This window comes from Neopsephotus bourkii, unplaced genomic scaffold (assembly GCF_033783945.1).
Source record: "Neopsephotus bourkii isolate Nb327-2 ecotype Australia unplaced genomic scaffold, CSIRO-AGI_Nbou_v1 NB_1447, whole genome shotgun sequence".
Lineage (NCBI taxonomy): Eukaryota > Metazoa > Chordata > Aves > Psittaciformes > Psittacidae > Neopsephotus > Neopsephotus bourkii.
In genome coordinates, this window is record NW_026901924.1 from 299,634 (window position 1) to 318,647 (window position 19,014).

Genomic DNA, 19,014 nt, shown 5'->3' on the forward strand with positions numbered 1-19,014 from the left:
GCAATTTCTTTTCCATGCACAACTTTTTTTTTTTTTTGATAGATGAAAGAGTAAGAAAGTGTGTTACATTGGTGGCCTAAAAAGTCATTAAATCCTGTCATGTTCAAACACAGAAGAGACATTCTGAATTTTCACACTTTTTTCAGTTAGTTGTATACCTCCGGCAAGCATAACCAAGGAGGAAATTGCAGGAAGCATGCTGAAGTAAGAACGTATTATGTCATTCCCATTTCTGATCAGATGGTTATTTTACTGTCATTATCATGGACAACAGAATCTGAATGTGAGCTGTTGGTGCATATGAACCATCTTGTGAAAGCAAGTTGTTGATGACAGCTTTAATGTGATCCATCTTTCTGTGCCTGGGGAGTTTGGGGCATGTGCTTTTTTGAATTAGCACACTAATCCCTGCTTCCAGATGCCCTTTCATTCATGTATCAAAGAGGTAATCCTCTGGTGTAACTCAGTATTCCAGGTTCTAGTCTCAAGAGAAGAATTATACTATAAAAAAAAGAGCATTTGCTTGCTCCTTGCTTCTGGGCAAAGAGCAGTATGGTTCATGTATAAGCAGTAGTTAAATCTGCTGCTGAGAAAATCCTACATGCATATGTGCACGTAAGTGTCCTCTCTGCTTAAAGGCTGATACTATTAAAATTATTCCCCTATTTTAAAATTCTTACATTTTTTTGTCATTCTTGACAATGCCAGATTGATGCTTATTTACACTGGAGTTCATTCACACACTGTTTTAAGCCTTTTTCTACCATCACATTCATGGCAAGGGGAAGCAAGCCTTGCAGGAAAAAAAAAATTGTTTTTACAGATTAGCGCTGCAGAAGATTATCTCTGCCTGCAGTCAGTTTCTGTGGATATAGGGAGCATGTCAGTGAGTGCAGACTGGTGACTAGAATGCATTGAAAATCTGGCACTGCTTGATTCTCAGAAGAGATCCCAGAGAGACACCTGTATGATCAGTCATGGATAGGGCCATATGGGCTCTTCGGCTGTGCTTGCCCTTTAAGTTATTTCTTCCCTCTGAAATGAAAGTCTGCACTTGTGACATGGGCTGTGCTGTAGTGTTGACTGGAATGGGAGGAGATGCATCTGCAGGCTAGCTGGGTGAGGTGTGGACAAATCCAGTCTACCACAGATGGGCAAAGCTCTGCTCTTAAACAGTTGATTTTGAATGTTTGTAACCTAAATTGTGGTGAGACTGACCTCTACAGCTGTGATGGAAATAGGCAGGGGTCAGTATGCTTATGCTCATTCTTAAGCCATCTCTTGGCATCACAGGACAGGCTGTGTGATCTCACACAGTTTGAAATATCTGTTTAACCAAGTGTTACCATGTGGAATTTTTCAATATAGTTTACATGGAGTTTCATGGCTGAATACATCTAGGGGAGAGGTCAATGAGCAGTTCAGGAACTCAAGTTTGGAGAAAATTCTACATAAAAATGCAAGGCAGAATGTCGTTCAACTTTTTAGAAAGGTACTGGGAAGCATTTAAAGCATACAAAAAGGATCAGGACACTTGGGGAAGTTGTCTTTCCCAGTAGAAACATTAATAACCATTTTAACAGTGTTACTTGCCTCCTGCCGCTTCACTGCAAAGAGAAAATTTAAGTGTCATTTCAGAATGAGCCGGTTTTGTCAAAGCCAGGCTGATTAAAGCCCTAAGGAAATTACTGGGTTTGTTGTTAAAAATGCCAATGTCACAGAATGGGTGATAATTTTTATCCTACAGTTCTCAAACAAAACCAAAAAAAAGCTGCTGCTTCTGAATGTAAGGTGCAGTTGCAAGAGAGAGAGTTGTTTTGCTGGGTTTTTTAAATGAAATGCTCCATTTAGATGTCATTTTATAGGCCACACATGGAACAGAAGAGACTAATTTATGTTTGATGACACATGGGGGGCAGCTTTGTCATACGGTATGTCGCATGTGATGCTTAACTTGCTCTCTTTCCTGTATCCTTTTGGATGCACTTCACCACTTTTACCTGAATACTGGTTTGGATGCTGATTATTTTTAACAAGGCTTCCACAAAGTACCAAAGGGAAGTGTTTCAGAGATTTCAGAGTAATACCTCTGATACATAGCTGGTTTGGAGGTAATCATCAGAAGCATGAGAGAACATTTCAGAGAGACTTTCCAGAGGGATTTTTGCACAAAATACAGTAAAGAAGGTGTAACACTCAAAAGAGGAATGCCTTGGATGGGAAGAGTGGGTGAACTATAGGAAAGTGATACTTTTTTGCAAATGCTTTTCTGAAAGTGTCATGGTTTAAGCCCAGCCAGTAACTCAGAACCACACAGCAGCTTGCTCACTCCCCCCACTTTTTACTCCCCCTGCTCCCAGAGGGATGGGGAGGAGAATTGAAAGAATGTAACTCCCATGAGTTGAGATAAGATCAGTCCAGTAGCTAAGATACAACACAAACCACTACTGCCACCACCAATAATAATAATGATAAGGGAAATAACAAGGGGAGAGAATACAACCGCTCACCACCCGCTGACCGATACCCAGCCCGACCCAAGTGGTGATCTGGGCCTTCCAGGTAGCTCCACTGGGTATGATATGCTGTGGTGTGGAATACCCCTTTGGTTAGTTTGGGTCAGGTGTCCTGTCTCTGCTTCTGTCCGGCTTCCCCTCCTCCCTAGCAGAACATGAGACTCAGAAAGTCCTTGATTGGACTAAGCATTACTGAGCAGCAACTAAAAACATCAGTGTTATCAGCACTGTTCCCAGGCTGAAAGTCAAAAACACAGCACTGCACCAGTTACTAAAAAGGAGAAAAATGACTGCTACTGCTGAACCCAGGACATAAAGTCCAAAAACAAAAATGAAAAATTCCCAGCTGTAATTCTGATTGGATTTTTCTACCTGAAATGCTTTGATTTGTACTTACATCCTTCACTGCTTAGGTATTTCCATTTTCTTTTTAAAAGTGTGTTGAAAATACAGATTTGTGAAACAAAATTACAGCACCCAAAATTGCCTCTTGACGGATAGGCACTTGGCTGCTTTCTTTAAAATTGTACAATCATAGAATCATAGAATGGTTTGAGTTGGAAAGGACTTAAGATCATCTAGTTCCACATCACCTGCCACGGGCAGGGACACCTCACCCTAGACAATGTCGTCCAAGGCTCTGTCCAACCTGGCCTTGAACACTGCCAAGAATAGAGCGTCGAGCGTCTGATCAAGAGGACTCTGTGGATGAAGCACTCTATAGACAAATAGGAACAGCCTCACGCTCGCAGGCCCTTGTCCTCATGGGAGACTTCAACCACCCTGATATCTGTTGGAGGGATGGTACAGCCCAGCACAAGCAGTCCAGGAGGTTCCTTGACTGTGTGGAAGGCAACTTCCTTCTGCAATAGAGGAACCGACAAGGAGAGGTGTCATGCTTGACCTTGTACTCACCAACAGGGAAGGGTTGATTGGAAATGTGACTCTCCAGGGCAGCTCTGGTTGTAGCGATCATGAGATGGTCGAATTCGAGATCCTCAGGACAGTGAGAAGAGCATGCGGCAAGCTCATGCCGTGGACTTGAAGAGAGCAGACTTTGGCCTCTTCAGGAACCTGCTTAGTAAGGGTCCGTGTGGTATAGCCCTAGAGGGCAGGGGGGCTCAAGACTGTTGGTTGATATTCAAGGATCACCTGCTACGCTCAGGAGTGTTGTGTCCCAACTCGAAGCAAGTGCAGCAGGAGGGCCAGGAGACCTCCTTGGCTGGATAAGGAGCTGCTGAGGAAACTTCGAGGGGGAAAAAAAAGCTTATAAAAGGTGGAAGCAAGGACAGGCAGCCTGGGAAGAATACAGGGATGTTGTCCGCGAAGCTAGGGACCAGGGGAGGAAAGCTAAAGCCCAGTTAGAACTAAATTTTGCTAGGGATGTTAAAGATAACAGGAGGGGATTCTATAGGTACATTGCAAATAAAAGACAGACTAGGGACAACGTAGGCCCCCTCCGGAAGTTCTCAGGAGAACTGGCTACCCTGGATTTGGAGAAGGCTGAGGTTCTGAATGACTTCTTTGCCTCAGTCTTCACTGACCACACCACCTAAGTCTTGGAAGGCAGACGCAGGGACTGTGAGAATGAAGACCTTGGGCCCACTGTAGGAGAGGATCTGGTTCGAGACCATCTTAAGAACATGAATGTGCACAAGTCCATGGGACCTGTTGAAATCCATCTGCAGGTCCTGAAAGAGCTGGCAAATGATGTTGCTAAGCTGCTGGCCATCATACTTGAAAAATCATGGCAGTCAGGTGAAATTCCCAATGACTGCAAAAAGAGAAATATAACCCCCATTTTCAAGAAGGGGAAAATGGATGACCCGGGCAATTACAGACCAGTCAGTCTCACCTCTGTGCCTGGCAAAATCTTGGACCAGATTCTCCCGGAAGGCATGCTAAGGCACATGAAAAACAGTGAGGTGCTTGGTGACATCCAGCATGGCTTCACTAAGGGGAAATCCTGCCTGACCAATTTGGTGGTCTTCTATGATTGGGCTAGAGAACTGATGGACAGGGATAGAGCAGTTGATGTCATCTACCTGGACTTGTGCAAAATGTTTGACACTGTCCCACATGGCGTCCTTGTCTCTAAATTGGGGTGACATTTGATAGGTGGACCACTCGGTGGATAAGGAATTGGCTGGATGGCCGCACGCAAAGAGTTGTGGTCAATGGCTCAATGTCCAGCTGGAGACCAGTAACGAGTGGTGACCCTCAGGGATCGGTGTTGGAATCTTATTCAACATCTTTGTTGGCGACATGGACAGTGGGATTGAGTGTACCCTCAGCAGATTTGCTGATGACACCAAGCTGTGTGGTTCGATTGATACGCTGGAGGGAAGGAATGCCATCCAGAGGGACCTTGGTACGCATGTGAGATGGGCCAGTGCCAACCTCATGAAGTTCAAACCAGTCAAGTGCAAGGTCCTACACCTGGATTGGAGCAATCCCAGGAACAGCTACAGGTTGGGTGGAGGAGAAATTCAGAGCAATGCTGCAGAGAAGGACTTGGCGATGTTGGCTGATGAGAAACTTCACATGAGTTGGCAGTGTGCACTCGCAGGCTAGAAAGCCAACTGTATCCTGGGCTGCATCAAAAGGAGTGTGACCAGCAGGTCGAAGGAGGTGATCCTGACCCTCTACTCTGCTCATGTGAGACCTCACTTGAAGTATTGTGTGCAGTTCTTGTATCCTCAACATAAAAAGGACATGGAACTGTTGCAACAAGTCCAGAGCAGGTCCATGAGGATGACCAGGTAACTGGAGCACCTGCCATATGAAGACAGGCTGAGAAGGTTGGGGCTGTCAGCCTGGAGAAGAGAAGGCTGCGTGGAGGCCTCATAGCAGCCTTCCAATATATGAACGGGGGCTACAGGGATGCTGGGGAGGGACTCTTTATTAGGGACTGTAGTGATAGGACAAGGGGTAACAGGTTCAAACTTAAACAAGGGAAGTTTAGACTGGATTTAAGGAGGAAGTTCTTTCCTGTTAGGGTGGTGAGGCACTGGAATGGGTTGCCCAGGGAAGTTGTGAATGCTCCATCCCTGGCAGTGTTCAAGGCCAGGTTGGGCTGAGCCTTGGGTGACATGGTTTAGTGTAAGGTGTCCCTGCCCGTGGCAGGGGGGGTTTGGAACTAGGTGATATGAAGGTCCTTTCCAACCTAACTGTTCTGTGATTCTGTGATTCACCACTTCTTTGGGCAACCTGTTTCAGTGCCTCACCACCCTTACAGTAATGAACTTCTTCCTTGTATCTAACCTGAACTTCCTCTGTTTAAGCCCACTTCTTTTAAATAAAACAGCATTTTTTTCTGAAAAGGAAATATGTCTGGAAGCTATTCAAAAGAACATGCTCCTGTTTATATGGGTTGATTTTTTTTAGGGTATAAATCCTTAAAATTATAGCTTATGAAATTCAGTTTTCCAATGACAGGTGAGGAAAAAGGAGGCTGGAGTTTCTTCTGATATTTGTTTGTTTGTTTGTGGGTTTTGGGTCTGGGTTTGTTGGGGGTTTTTTCAGTGCTTAGAAAGCAGGAAGTTGTTTTCATTATTAAGACCAGAATCAGAGTATCTTAGCACCTGACTCACAGAACAAACAGCTGGTCCACTATCTACCAAAGAAAAGACTGATACAGCCAGAATCTGTAGACAGGATAATGAAATGATAGTTATTTGGCTGGATTTCAGTGTTAATGTTACATAGCCTTCTCAAAATATTTCCTGAACTTTACATCAGGAAGTGTGTTTTTCAGCACAAGTATCTGTGAGTTCTGTTTTAAGCAGTGATCTGATCAATCAGTACTTGATTTATCAGTAGTCACTGTTGATTAATCATTCCTCCATTTCTCACATCATCCTTGAGAAATAAATAATTCTGGTTTCTCGAAGAAAGGAATTCAAGGCAGAGGGAGGTAAAACAGACTATCCCAACCAAACTGAAGTTCTCAGGTGAGAGGTGCCATTCCCCCATGCATTTTCCCTGCCCCTGAAGATGTCTCCTGAATCTGTTCACGGCTTGTTCATGTACTGCAAAGTTAAAAATCCTAAGTGAGATATGAGTGCAAAAGCTTGAGGGAGCAGCTGCACTGATTAATTGCTTCATTGTTTGTGATTCATACATTTTAGCAAGTATAGTGAGTAGATCATGTATAATCGTGTTGCGTTAAGGGCAGGGTTTTTTTGCTAGCTTGTGTTAGCTTGTTGCTAAGAATTCAAATGCATTAAACTTTGGTGTAGTTTTGAATGCACAGATATGTCTGAACTAATATTTTACCCCTCTAAATCAAAAATGTCTTCATGAGGTAAGCACAGGTTTTATTTATGAAAATCTGGTGTGTCTTCCTGGACTGGGCTTCTTCTCAAGATTAATCGTGGACTTAATACCAATGCACACGCAGTCACTGGAGAGTGAGTTTGGTGGGCTTTAGTTCACCCCTCTAAGACCTCTGTAGCACTTTAAGTGCTGAATACCCCTGTCCTAAGTGACACTGGATGTATGAGGTAGAAAAAAAAATGTAAAAAAGTAAAGCAACCTGAAAAATTATGCTAGCTGTGAAAGGTGGGTATCCTGAACTCCTTCCTGTTATGTTTTCTTTTGCTAAACAGCCTGTCCACCAGGAACATACAAGCCTGAAGGTTCACCAGGTGGAATCAGCACTTGCATTTCATGTCCTGACGACAATCATACTTCTCCACCAGGAAGTACCTCAATTGAGGACTGTGTATGCCGGGAGGGATATCATGCTGTTGGACAAACCTGTGAAGGTAAGTGATTCCATCCAGGAACAGAATACCCCTGGAACCTGCAGTGCCGGGACAATTTTGTTACATGTGTTTGCGCTGTGAAGGAAATGTCAAATTGCATGGAAGATTTTCTGTGTCGTTCCAAAACAAACAAAAAAAAAAAAAAAAAAACCAAAAATGTTCTAAGATGCAAGTCAAGTTGGAAATGAAAAAAAATGTTTTCCTTCAGTAGCCTGTTGTACTCCAGCTAGCATCTTACCTTTGTTGTTTTATTATTTAGTTGTCCACTGCCCTGAACTGAACCCCCCTGAAAATGGTTACTTTGTCCAGAATGTCTGCAACAATTACTTTAATGCTGCCTGTGGGATCCGATGCAAAGCAGGATTTGACCTCGTGGGAAGCAGCATCCGGCTTTGTCAGCCAAATGGCCAGTGGTCTGGATCAGAGGCTACTTGCAGAGGTATGGACGTCGTGTTTGGAAAGTCTTTTTCTATTGGGTTAGTTTGTTCTTAACAATAGTTTTCTCCACTCACTACATAGTTGAGCGTGCAGATCTGATCCTGTTAACTCTTAGATAAAATGATGTTCCCAAGGTAAACTCCCAGTCCAGTCACTCCATTTTCATCCTTCCCACACTGGAAGGAGGGCATTTATAACTGAAAATGCAGAGCAGTATTTAGTAGGCAGACAGTCTTTTGCAGGTGAATCTGTATTCTCCTGCCTTAAACCTCTCTCTTAACCTAATTTTTGTGAATTCTGTATTTATGTTATGTAAATCCAGCAAGTTTACCAAGCAGTCAAATATATAACAAGACACCACATGGGTGTTTTAAAATATACACCGGGCTCTTGGCATAGACCAGCATTGGCACTGGGAGATATTAACTGTGGAAGAATTCCATTTTGCTTTCTTCTCATGAAAAATAGGAAAGCCTGGGTTTTGAGCATCATTGTCAGAAGAATTTTGAGTGGGGTTTCCCTAGGGATCAACTGGCAGTATCCTACAAGTTCACTGCAGGAGAATGTCAGCTGGAAAAGAAATAAACAGAGGTGTGAAAGGGAGGAGAGATGGAGAAGCGCATCCTGAAAAACAGTATTTCTGGAGCTTTTACAAGTGCATAGGAGCACAGTTTTGCTTTGCTGCCACATCTCTTCCTGAGGTTGGGTTCTCGGTGATTTAGAAGGGGGCAGCATCCCCATGTAGTCCTGTGGTATATCTTCCAAGGAGGGCCTAAAAAAAAAAAAGGTAGCAGCCTTTATCTCCTCAACAGCCACGTATTTAACTCAAGTTGGATGCAGTTGGCATTAATGTGCAGCACTGGAGATTACTAAATAAGAAGCTGTCCGCTCTGTTGTAAATCTCGCCTTGGCCTTGAGTTCAGGGAAAGAGGCTGGATAGATCCTTGGATAGATACTTAACTCTAACCCTAACCCATTAGCACTTTATGCCACTATAGCAAACGCTGCAGTGCTTAAAGAAACAGCAAGTCATTGTTCTGAAAGAAGGGATCTGAGCTAGAGGTTAGTTCATCAGGACACGCTTATATAGCAACTCAGGTCTGCTTAGGGCTCCTTAGATAATACTGGAAAACTTAGTCTTCCTGTATAGCTTCCAGTGACAGAAGGCAGGAAAGAAAAACTTTCAATAGAAAATAAATTGAGAAGCTAGACTTAGAGCTGTTGACTTTCCAGTAGTTAAAACATAGACTGAAGATGCAACCTACTTCAGATAGACTGGGAGACTGGGAAAGAGCACCTGCCTGTCAAAATGCTTATCACACAGTAGCCTCCAGTGCAAAAAACCTAGGGAAAGCTGCCGCCAGCCACAGGGAAAGGATCTTTCGTCTTCACTCTCTCTAGAGAAGTGGAAGAAAATGGAAAACTCTCTGAAGCATTTTAAAATATTCACTTCCTGGGGGTTGATGCACGATTTTGCCTGGAAGGTGAGGGAATAGAAAATTCTGCCTTGAGATACTGTCTTGATGTTGATGTCATTTAGGGCACTGAAATTATATATTTTTTGCTTGTCTTGTGCCATTCTCCATCATACTGAAGACTTCCAATAAATTAAAAAAAAAAAAAAAATCCCACCTTTACATGTGCTGGATCTGCTAGTTTCAATTTACTTAGACTGTGAAAGGGAACAAGATCAAAGGCACAGTTTATAGCCATCTTGTTAATCTCAGGAGTGTTTTATCACTTAAATTAGGAAGGAAAGTGAAGGAAAACCCTTTGCACTGCTTAGGATTTTGACATTAAACACTCCTCTGTTCTGCTAGCTAAAATCTGCTGTGCTATTGGAAAGTGATTAATGAAGTCATGTCATGCAATTAACAGTGACTCATGAAATAAACAACCACAGAGAGTGTATTTAATCCAGAAAAATGTATTAGGAGAAAACCCAGAGCAAGCAGAATTATACTGTTGTTGTTTTCACTGGCTTTACGGAAATATTTCTTGGTCATGAAAAATGCATTATTGACAAAAGGACGGTTTTGCATTTAATGCATGGAACCATAACAGGAGATAATATGCGCTCAATTACAGGCTTCTGCCAAGGCTATACTGCGATACTAAATGAGCCTGCACATTGAAACGCTGTGAAGGCAGGAGCACTACAGGTATGCAGGCCTTCCAGAAGAGGTGGCTAGACTTACCAGGTAGTGGAAGGGAGTGCCTCCTCTGTAGGTACATTAACATTGATGAGAGCCTCCTTGATGTTCTTAATTCATTCAGACTTCCTCCAAAATGCCACAATGTTTACCACAGACTGAGTATTAAAGGCTCCCATAGAAGTCTTAAAAGAGAAATCCTATTATCTTCTGTATAAAGCATGTGTGATTCAGCTGGAAAAAATGTCTTTCTTACTCACTCTACTGCAGTTAAGATAAAGCATATTAGGAAGCGGCTCTGAAGCTCAGAATGCCTCAAGTATCAAGATCTTTCAAGATCTTTTCTAGAAGTTTCAGGATCTTTTTTAGACTCTTAAAGGCACTTCCCAGGAGATGCCTATGTATGTACAAGAACAAGAGGAACAGTACTTTCAGAGAGTAAACGTGAGGCAGTGGTAATGCAAAGATATATTGGGTGCATCTGAATGGCTTGCTTTCTTTCTTTCTTTCCTATCCAATATAGATAGGGTTTGCTATTGACTGTTCTTTCAACTCTGGTGCCACTATAGCTTTTTTCAAAAGAGATGCTATTTAACCTGTGTTTTTTGTGGCTTTGAGGGGTGCACAGTTACTGGCACTTATACAGCTGGGCTTTATTTGAAGGAGCACTCAGGGCATCTCTGTCCATTTGTTAGTTTGAGGACATAGAGTGATCTGTTCAGTCTGTGTGTCCCGTTGTAGGCATGTCCTGTCTCCAGTGTGCAGAGTAAACAACTACTGGGAAAAGGCAAGTTGCCAAGTTGCTTTACTTTTGAGTGCATCTGGAGAGGAGCTTGAGGTTTGCCTCCTACTCAGCAGCAGCCAGGATGGCTTAATTGGTAAAATTGGCATCTGAAACCACAGTGGAGGAGTCATGCAGATCTCTAAAGCCACCCTCACCAGAGCTTTCCTTCTTGCTAGCGAGGTCAACAGAAGCTGTGGAAAGCAGTCCAGGGAGAATGGAGTTTGGGAAACTGCAGCCTTCTTGATTACATTTTTGAGCAGTCACACTATTTGACTATGTGTGTTTCGCTTCCCCTTATGCCTGTTGAGCATACTGAGTGGTATCTGCTGGATTCGGCTAGCACTGGTTTCAACTACATGACTTTTCCACTGGTTTTGGAAAATCAGTAGCTGGTTACCAAAGAGAGGCATGAATTATTGAAGGAAAAGGTGTACTACAACCCCAGCAGTCATCTACACATTTGGCCTTGCTGTCACCAGGTTATTATACATTTATCATCATCACATAGTCATGGCCAGACAGTAGTTGTGTACAGCTTAGATGTTCTAGGAAGCCAAGGGCCAGGCAATGTGTATGTAGTTCACGTCTTGTCTGGAGGGAAGGGACAAAGGCAAAAGTATGAGGTACTGACTTAAGAGTAGGAGAGATGGAGGCAGTGCAGAGGAAGGTCCTAGTAGAAGAGTCTGAAGCTATGACACTGAAACAAAGAATATAAATCCAAGCCGTACCAGTGCTACTAATTTTTTCTTCTATCATTCAGCTGTTTTGGGATCAATCTTAATTACAGTGTAGCTTTCTGTTAAATTGCAACATCAGGATTCAGTAACGAAATCATAATCTGTGGATCACCCTCTATGCTCTCCACTTCCCTTTCTGTATGCACATATATGCACAGGACTGGGTTTGTCCTTGGCATCACAGTGCTTTCAGTGTTTGTGAAACATGGCAGAAGGGCCTTTGTGCTGAGCAGCCGCCAGGACTGCCTCCATGGGGAGCCAGTCACCTGAAAGGGCCTCTTTTATCTCAGCAACAGCCTTATTTGTTCCTTGTCATCTCTCATGGTCCAGTTGTCTATGAATGCCTTGTATTCCTTCCTCTCTCTTTTTCCTCCCACCATGATGAATGTCTGCTGTTCTGATCTGTGGAGACACACATGTCCATATCTACATCAATACACTCCAGAGTGCCTGAAAGCTCCTGAGTTCTTGAGCGCTGGGACACAATCACCTCCCTCGTTAATAAGTGCTTAGCCTCTTCCCCTCCCTTTGCACTCAGCCAGTTGGAAATCCCCCAAAGAACTTTGAGGCATGGCTGGGGGATTAGAAACTTCCAAAGACATGCACTTTTCCACAGGATTCCATTCGCCTGCAGCTGCTCACTTTTGAAGGCTGATAGACATTACTAACGCAGGCCACACACTGTGCCAGATGCCTTCAGTGGCTAGGAACATTTCTAAGCACAGTTAGATTTTTAATCTGGGCTTGCATCAGAATTTAGGTGAGCTTAGAGGTGTGTGCCCAACCTCATACATGCTGTGTAAGACCATTTCAGGAAGAGGAAGGCATCAAGCCACTGAAAAATTCAGCCCTGTTGCAGCCCAGTTCCCTAAATCTGTACAAACTACTGCAGCCAGTGTACAAGCGATTACCTGTCCCACCCCTGAAATCCAGGCAGACTAGTGTAACTCTACTGATTCTTGGCGCTTCAGAGTGATCTGGTGTTTGGGTTTTTTTTCTCCTTTGCAGTTCGAACGTGTCCCAGACTTCGGACTCCTGAAAATGCACACATTAATTGTTCAACAGCTGACATCTCCTATAAAACAGTATGTTTTGTGACCTGCAATGAGGGCTATGAAATAGAAGGAAATGCCAAACTCATCTGCCAGGGAACCTCACAGTGGGACTCAAAGGAGCCAAAGTGTGTGGGTATGTATCTGGTCACATTCCGTCTGTTTATATTAGGGTGGCACCTTCTCTGACATGCTGTCACAAGTGAGAAACTCCCTATTTTAATATCTGGTGAAGCTAAAATAGGAACGAGAATTTGTCTGTGGATGTTTTACATAGGTTTTAGAAGGTGGGGAGGGGCAAAGGGATTTATTAATGGAGAAAGTGGACAGATATCACTGAAGTCCATCGTAGAATGCTGATAGCTAAAAGGTGGTTGCATCTGGTGGGTGTTAAGACACTGTCACACAATGTGTTGTAGGAAACATGCAAGTTGTAAGTGAATACTAATGAGTGAATATGAACAATCAGGGGTTTGAGTTATTATCTTAAAGCTACAGGTGACCTCTAGACAAGGTCTAAGTTACATTAGCCGGGCACTGTGAGTGCTAAGTAGGGACCTGGCAGTTGTCACTTTTGCTGAACTCCCAGCAGGAAATAAAAGGCAAGTTAGGCACTCAGCACTTCTAAGTCAGGATTCAGAGGTCACACCAGCTGTGCAGGGATAGGTAAGCATATGTTGCTGTTCCAGAAATAAAGGATTGTAAATTTAACAAGTATCAATTTAAGACTAGTGTCAGGTATTAAATTAACTTTAAACAGTAAGAGGAATGAATCGTTGAATCATTGAATAGTTTGGGTAGGAAGGGACCTTAGAGATAGTCTAATTCTAACCCCCTGCTGTGGGCAGGGACAGCTTCCACTAGATCAGGTTGCTCAAAGCCCCATCCAATCTGGCCTTGAACACTGCCAGGGACAGTTGAAACACTTCCACATGTAGACTGCAAAAACAAAAAGCAAGCTTAAAGCCCAGCAATTCAGAAGCTGATCCAGTGTTTACTAAAATCAGGGTAAAGTGTATGTCAGATGGGTCCAGTAAATTTGATGCCACCAGGGTGGCTTGGCTTGAACCTTTGGCTGTTTTTTACTGTTTTACTGCAGGCTTAAAAATGTGGACTTTGTGACACAAGAATAAATTTCTAACTGTAGATATGTTCTCCAAAATTATTGAAATATTCCAAAAATATTAATTTATCTGGAGAGTTTCTTAAGAGATCCTAATCTTAATTCTGTTGAAGTCAGTGGAAAAAGTTCAATTAACTTCAAAAGGAAGGGATCCTGAAATCCTGTTGGAAGATTATAATTGGAAGATTAACTGTATTCATCATTTGAAGTCATCCTTCCTAGCTTAGCATTTTGATTAGTAAAATCCAGCTCTAATCTGTACCAGAAGTTTTTTTTTCACATCATGCAATAATACCTTCATTCCTGGATTACCCGTGGCAATGGCTTATTTTTGCTGAGTCTGAAAATCTAGTATAAAAGTTACCGTTCATTGTCACTGAAGGAAGAGTGCTAACTGGAAAACCTCTCTGCTGCTTCTTGTTGTGACTCAGAACAATTTTGCTGAGATTCTTGTTCAATATAGATGCGTTTACTTTTGTTTAGGGAAGGATGCAAAACAGAGGACTAGCATGTCATAATCAAAAACTAACCTTTGTTCTAGTTTTCTGAATGTTCATCATTATCATGGAGTATTCTTTCTTTAGTTTTAGTCTGAATATATGCTAGCTATTATTTATCATTTACTACAAAAAAGAGAACAGAAATTCTGCTGTATTTAGGCATTCAAAATTGATAATTTATTCATTTCCTACCCTTCTGTTAGAAAAACCAAGTGGAATTGGGTTCAGTTTCTTACCTTGAAACAGATTTTTTTGTACCTTGGGGTACTCTCCTAGCTCTTTTTCTGAATGCTTTTCAGTTCAGCTGCCCATCAGTGCGAAGTTTACTGTGTTTGAAAGTTAGCCCAGTAAAACTGCTACAACCAGCTGTAACTGTAACTGACACTGTACATACATAACCTGGATTGTTTACAGTCACTTCTGTGAGATCTATTGTCATATGCATCTTTTTTTCCAAGGGGCTGGAAGTTAATGCAAGTTTGGCTGTTATAAATTTTTTTAATTTTTATATTTTTCATGCAAGATGCTGTTAGGAGCGAGTTCCTTTTGAATAGCCTACATATATTGAAGGTGGCTTACAAACAAAATACCTGCTAAAAAGGGAAGCTTTGCCATCTATTCAATTTGAAAAATAAATCTGCAGTCATGTTCTTCCCCGCTGGCAAAATATTAATATCCAGCACGTTAAAATGAATGAATTTTACAAGATGCTATTCTTCTTGCTTTATTCAGCGTTTAGCGAAGAGAGGTGAAAATACAGATGGCATCCAGAGTGTTGATGCCACCTAGTGTTGAAAGAATTACTACTCCACACTTCCAATTACAGGTGACCAATTCTTTGCCTGAAACACTGTGCTTGCAAAAGGGTTCTTGAAGGAAAAAAGCATATTTCACAGAGACATTAGGGCTGGAAGGGACCTCTGGAGATCATCTATTCCAACCCAGGCAGTTTTCAAATGTCTTCATAGAGGGAGACCCTACACCTCACCTGGGCAGCCTGTTCCAGTGCTCTGCTACCCTCAACGTAAAGTTCTTCCTCATGTTGTTGCACAACTTCTTGTGTTTTAGTTTATGCCAATTGCTTCTTGTCCTGTCACTGGACATCACTGTAAGAAGTCTGGTACCATCTTCTTGATGCCTGCTTTTGAGGTATTTATATGCATTAATGAACCCCCCCCCCCCCCCCCCCCCCCAGTCTTCTCTAGACTGAAAAGGCCAGTTCCCACAATCTCTTCTCTTAAAAGAGGTGCTCCGGACCTCTCATCATACCTGTGGGCCTCCACTGGACCCTCTGCAGTAGCTTTTTGTCTTTCTTGTACTGAGGAACCCAAAACTGGGCACAGCACTCCAGATGTGGCCTCACCAGCATCAAGCAGAGGGGGACGATGACCTCCCTCAGCCTGCTGGCCACACTCCTCCCAATGGACTCCAGGATACTATTGGCCCTCTTGGCCACAAGAGCGTACTGCGAGTTCATACTCAACTTATCGTCCACCAATATTGCCAGGTCCTTCTCAGCTGAACTGCTCTGTAGTAGGTCAGCCCCCAGCTTGTACTGGTTCTTGGTAATCTTTTCATTTGTTACCATATTGAAGTTCCTCTTGATGTTAAGACTTATAATAGTGTTGTGGCTCATCACAGGCAGTTGCAGATGAAAGCAGATTGTTGTCTCTCCTTAGAAGTACTTTTTTCCTCTCTCTTCATTCCCTGTCCATATGACTAATATCACAGACATCACTCTGATACTCATGAAGTCCAGTCTTTCTGGGTCAGTTTAATCAAACTCTGAAATTAAGTGAATATAAAAATGCTTAAAAACACTATTTATTTTTTTCTGCCAAAAAAACTCTCCCACTTAAAATATTCCTTCAGGCTAGCTATACCAAAGATTATCCTGAATGTTCGTCAGACGTTTCAGGATTATGCTCTACTAGTGTTTTGCTAGTATAGCTGGAAACATCTCAACCAGGAGGGCTGTTACTACTTCCCAGAGAGCGGCAGTTTTCTCTCGTTTTCATGTTTACACCTTTCACAGCCTTTCTGCTACATCTTCCCTGACTAGTATACACTTTAATGCTTTTAGATTATCTTTTCAAATACTGTTTTCCCAGTTGCTGATTCTTCTGCTATTTGTCAATTCCTTCCTGTGGTGAGCAACCAAAAGCTAGGTTTTGAAGGCTTTTTCTGTTGAAGATGGGTGGGTTTTTTTCTATTGGAGCAAACAGTGTATTCCTGAAGTGAACAAATGTGTTAATATTTGATCTTTGCATCCTGTTGAAATGAAATGCAGTTATTAACTGGTTGGATTTCATACACAATTCCAGTATTGAGAGTTTAAAGGCAGGAAATATTTAGAACACTTAAACTCTTTAAACTTTGTTTGATGCAGAAAAACCAGTTTTCAGTTACTTACTGGGTATCTTGGGAAAGGAGAGGAAAGAGAAGTGAAGGATTCTGAATGTGAACCACTTCTGTGTCATCAAACCATTGCTAAGAAATAGTTTTCCCTTCTGCAGCTGGGTTGTGTTGTTTTTTATCTGCCCTTTGTATAATTACATGTATGCTTTCTTCACTGACTAGCTAAATAGAGTTACAAGTCTTCTCATTAGTTATAAATAATGAAACACTTTTCAGCCACCCTCAGTCCTTGCATCTGGGTTGAACACAGTCAAGAACAAACCAAATTTCATTCTGTTTGGAATGAGGTAGGCAGAATCACACACTGTGTTCCTAACTTACAGTGAGCTCATGGCAGGGTGTGTTTTTTTTTTCTCTTCTTCTTGTTTCAAGAGACAGTGTAAAAGCTGTAGAAGGCAACAGATATACGACTACTACCTCTTTACTGCTATGGAGGTCTGGTTTCCATAGCAGGCAAGGAAATGCAGCTACAAAGCAACCACAAGAGGTGAAGCTGTAAAAAAGAGAGAGAAAAAAAAAACCACTAGTAAAAACTAAACAGATAGTAAGATGTAGTGGAGGTCCATGAAAAATACCATGTTTCTGTCCCAGTGAAAAGCACAAGGAAGAATACAGAAGACCTGATCTCCTGCATGCTGTTTAGTTAAGTCAGTGCTGGTGTAGAAAGCTTTGACAGTTCTTACTGTTTTGAAACACTCATTGTGCCTGCAAACTCTTAAAACTCTGTTTATTTTCTGTTCCCTCTGAGTTGCCATATGACTTTATTTGCTGATTTTTTCTACTGTATGCTCTGTGTATGTCAGTTAAAAGACATGTTCTATTGGTCTCTTGTAGAAAAGCGTTGCCCTATCCTCCAGAAACCAGCAGGTGTAATGGTTTTCCCTCCCAGATGTGGGCTGGAACCTGCCATTTCTGGGACTGTGTGCCAGCTGAGCTGTCCCCAAGGATTCATCTTATCTGGAGCTAGAGAAGAGCTAAGGTGCATTTCATTTGGGAGATGGAGTGCAAACATCCAGGAGGCTCTGTGCAAAGGTAGAGACCAACACAAAATCATTTCTGTTTACACGTGTGCAGGATTGAAGGGAAACACACAGCAAATAATAGTGAGAAAAGGTCTGAACTGTGGAAACCATGATTTAAAGAGGCTGTAAGAAGGGTTGCCTATACTGTTATAGCTTGGCTGTCAGATTTACCTGTAATCTGGGGTAAAAATGTGGAATTCATAGGTTGCTGAAGTACCGTCTTATAGTGCTCATCATTAACTGTCTCTCCTGGGATCCATCTCGTAAATCTGTTGTTGGGAAACTGCCTGCTAAAAGGCATGATGTACAGGTAGATTTGAAATTTCAGAGTAGAAGTGAAAGAGCTTATGTTAAGGCAGTCAATGTGGAACCCATGCTCCTACTAAAACAGCAGTTATAATAATACTGCTACTGGTTTAGCACAGGTTTATATAAGTCCTGTTGCTGGAGCAAATTTGTAAATGCTGTGTAAATCCTGGCTGACAGACTATAAAGGGGTGGTTCATTTCAGTTGTCTTTGAACTGACTATGGCTGTTGACATGCCCTGAGCAGTAGTACAATAGCATTTAGGCCGAAATTGGCTAACACAATTGCACAGGGTATAAAGATGGGCAGAAGATGGTGATGTACATTTGAGTATGGTTCTGCCATGTTTACCCACCTCTTCTAGAAAAGTTATTTATCCCCTTACATACACACTGAGTTGGAAGGAGTTTGTCTTTGGATTATAGGAGGATAGAAGCAAAGGTGCGTTTTGCCTGCAGATATGCTGTTCACCTCTTCATGAACTATTGTGCTCCTAGAACTAATGCTGCCACCCCAAACTGGGGCCCTTACCAGCCACTGAATGAAAGAACAGTACAGAAAACAGTTACAGCAGTCATCATGCCAGGTCACTGCAGAAACTAAGTTGGGAACTTTTTTCTCTCTAATGGCCAGGAAGATTTTATACCTCTATTTAAACGTATTATTTCCTACTCTGTGATGTATAACATTGTTTTTCTGAATCTTTTGTGTAAACCTGTGCCAGACCACAGTGTTTAATATTTAATGGGATCCCAGCACAAGGCTACAAGCTGAAGTGTTTGGACCAAGATAAAGCATCATGGCTTAGGTTCAAGATTTTTTGATACTGCCAGTGCATAAAACCCTAAAATAAGAGGCACCAAGAAACAGTGAAGGTTATTCTACTCTATAAAAAATTAATAGTTGCATTTCAGTTGCTTTCATTCTTGTTATTGTCTGTCTTTATTTTGCTGCCAGCATATTTGGCCAGTTCAAAATAACCATTTTCTTTTTGAGTTATTTATTAGTCTTTCTACGGAATTTCACTTTTCAATGGAATTTGCCCCAGCCTGAGCACTGTGGTCACGGGAGTGTGAACCATAACTGGTAGTTATTTAAAAGAGTGCATTTCTAATAAAAATTTCATCAGAATGAGTTCAAAGGAAGGCAAAATCACTTGTATTTATTGCTTTGCACTCTTAATTACAGAGTTTAA

General features: G+C 42.1%; 1 protein-coding gene across 1 annotated transcript in view; it reads left to right on the forward strand.

Annotated features, from left to right (window-relative positions):
• The window catches only part of SVEP1 (sushi, von Willebrand factor type A, EGF and pentraxin domain containing 1), a 128,493-nt gene that overhangs the window by 38,606 nt on the left and 70,873 nt on the right, over positions 1–19,014 (forward strand). Inside the window, exons 4-7 of the mRNA XM_061368812.1 lie at positions 7,127–7,285; positions 7,545–7,724; positions 12,406–12,585; positions 17,325–17,522. Of these exons, the coding sequence (XP_061224796.1) occupies positions 7,127–7,285; positions 7,545–7,724; positions 12,406–12,585; positions 17,325–17,522 (717 nt within the window). The remainder of the gene's footprint in view (positions 1–7,126; positions 7,286–7,544; positions 7,725–12,405; positions 12,586–17,324; positions 17,523–19,014) is intronic.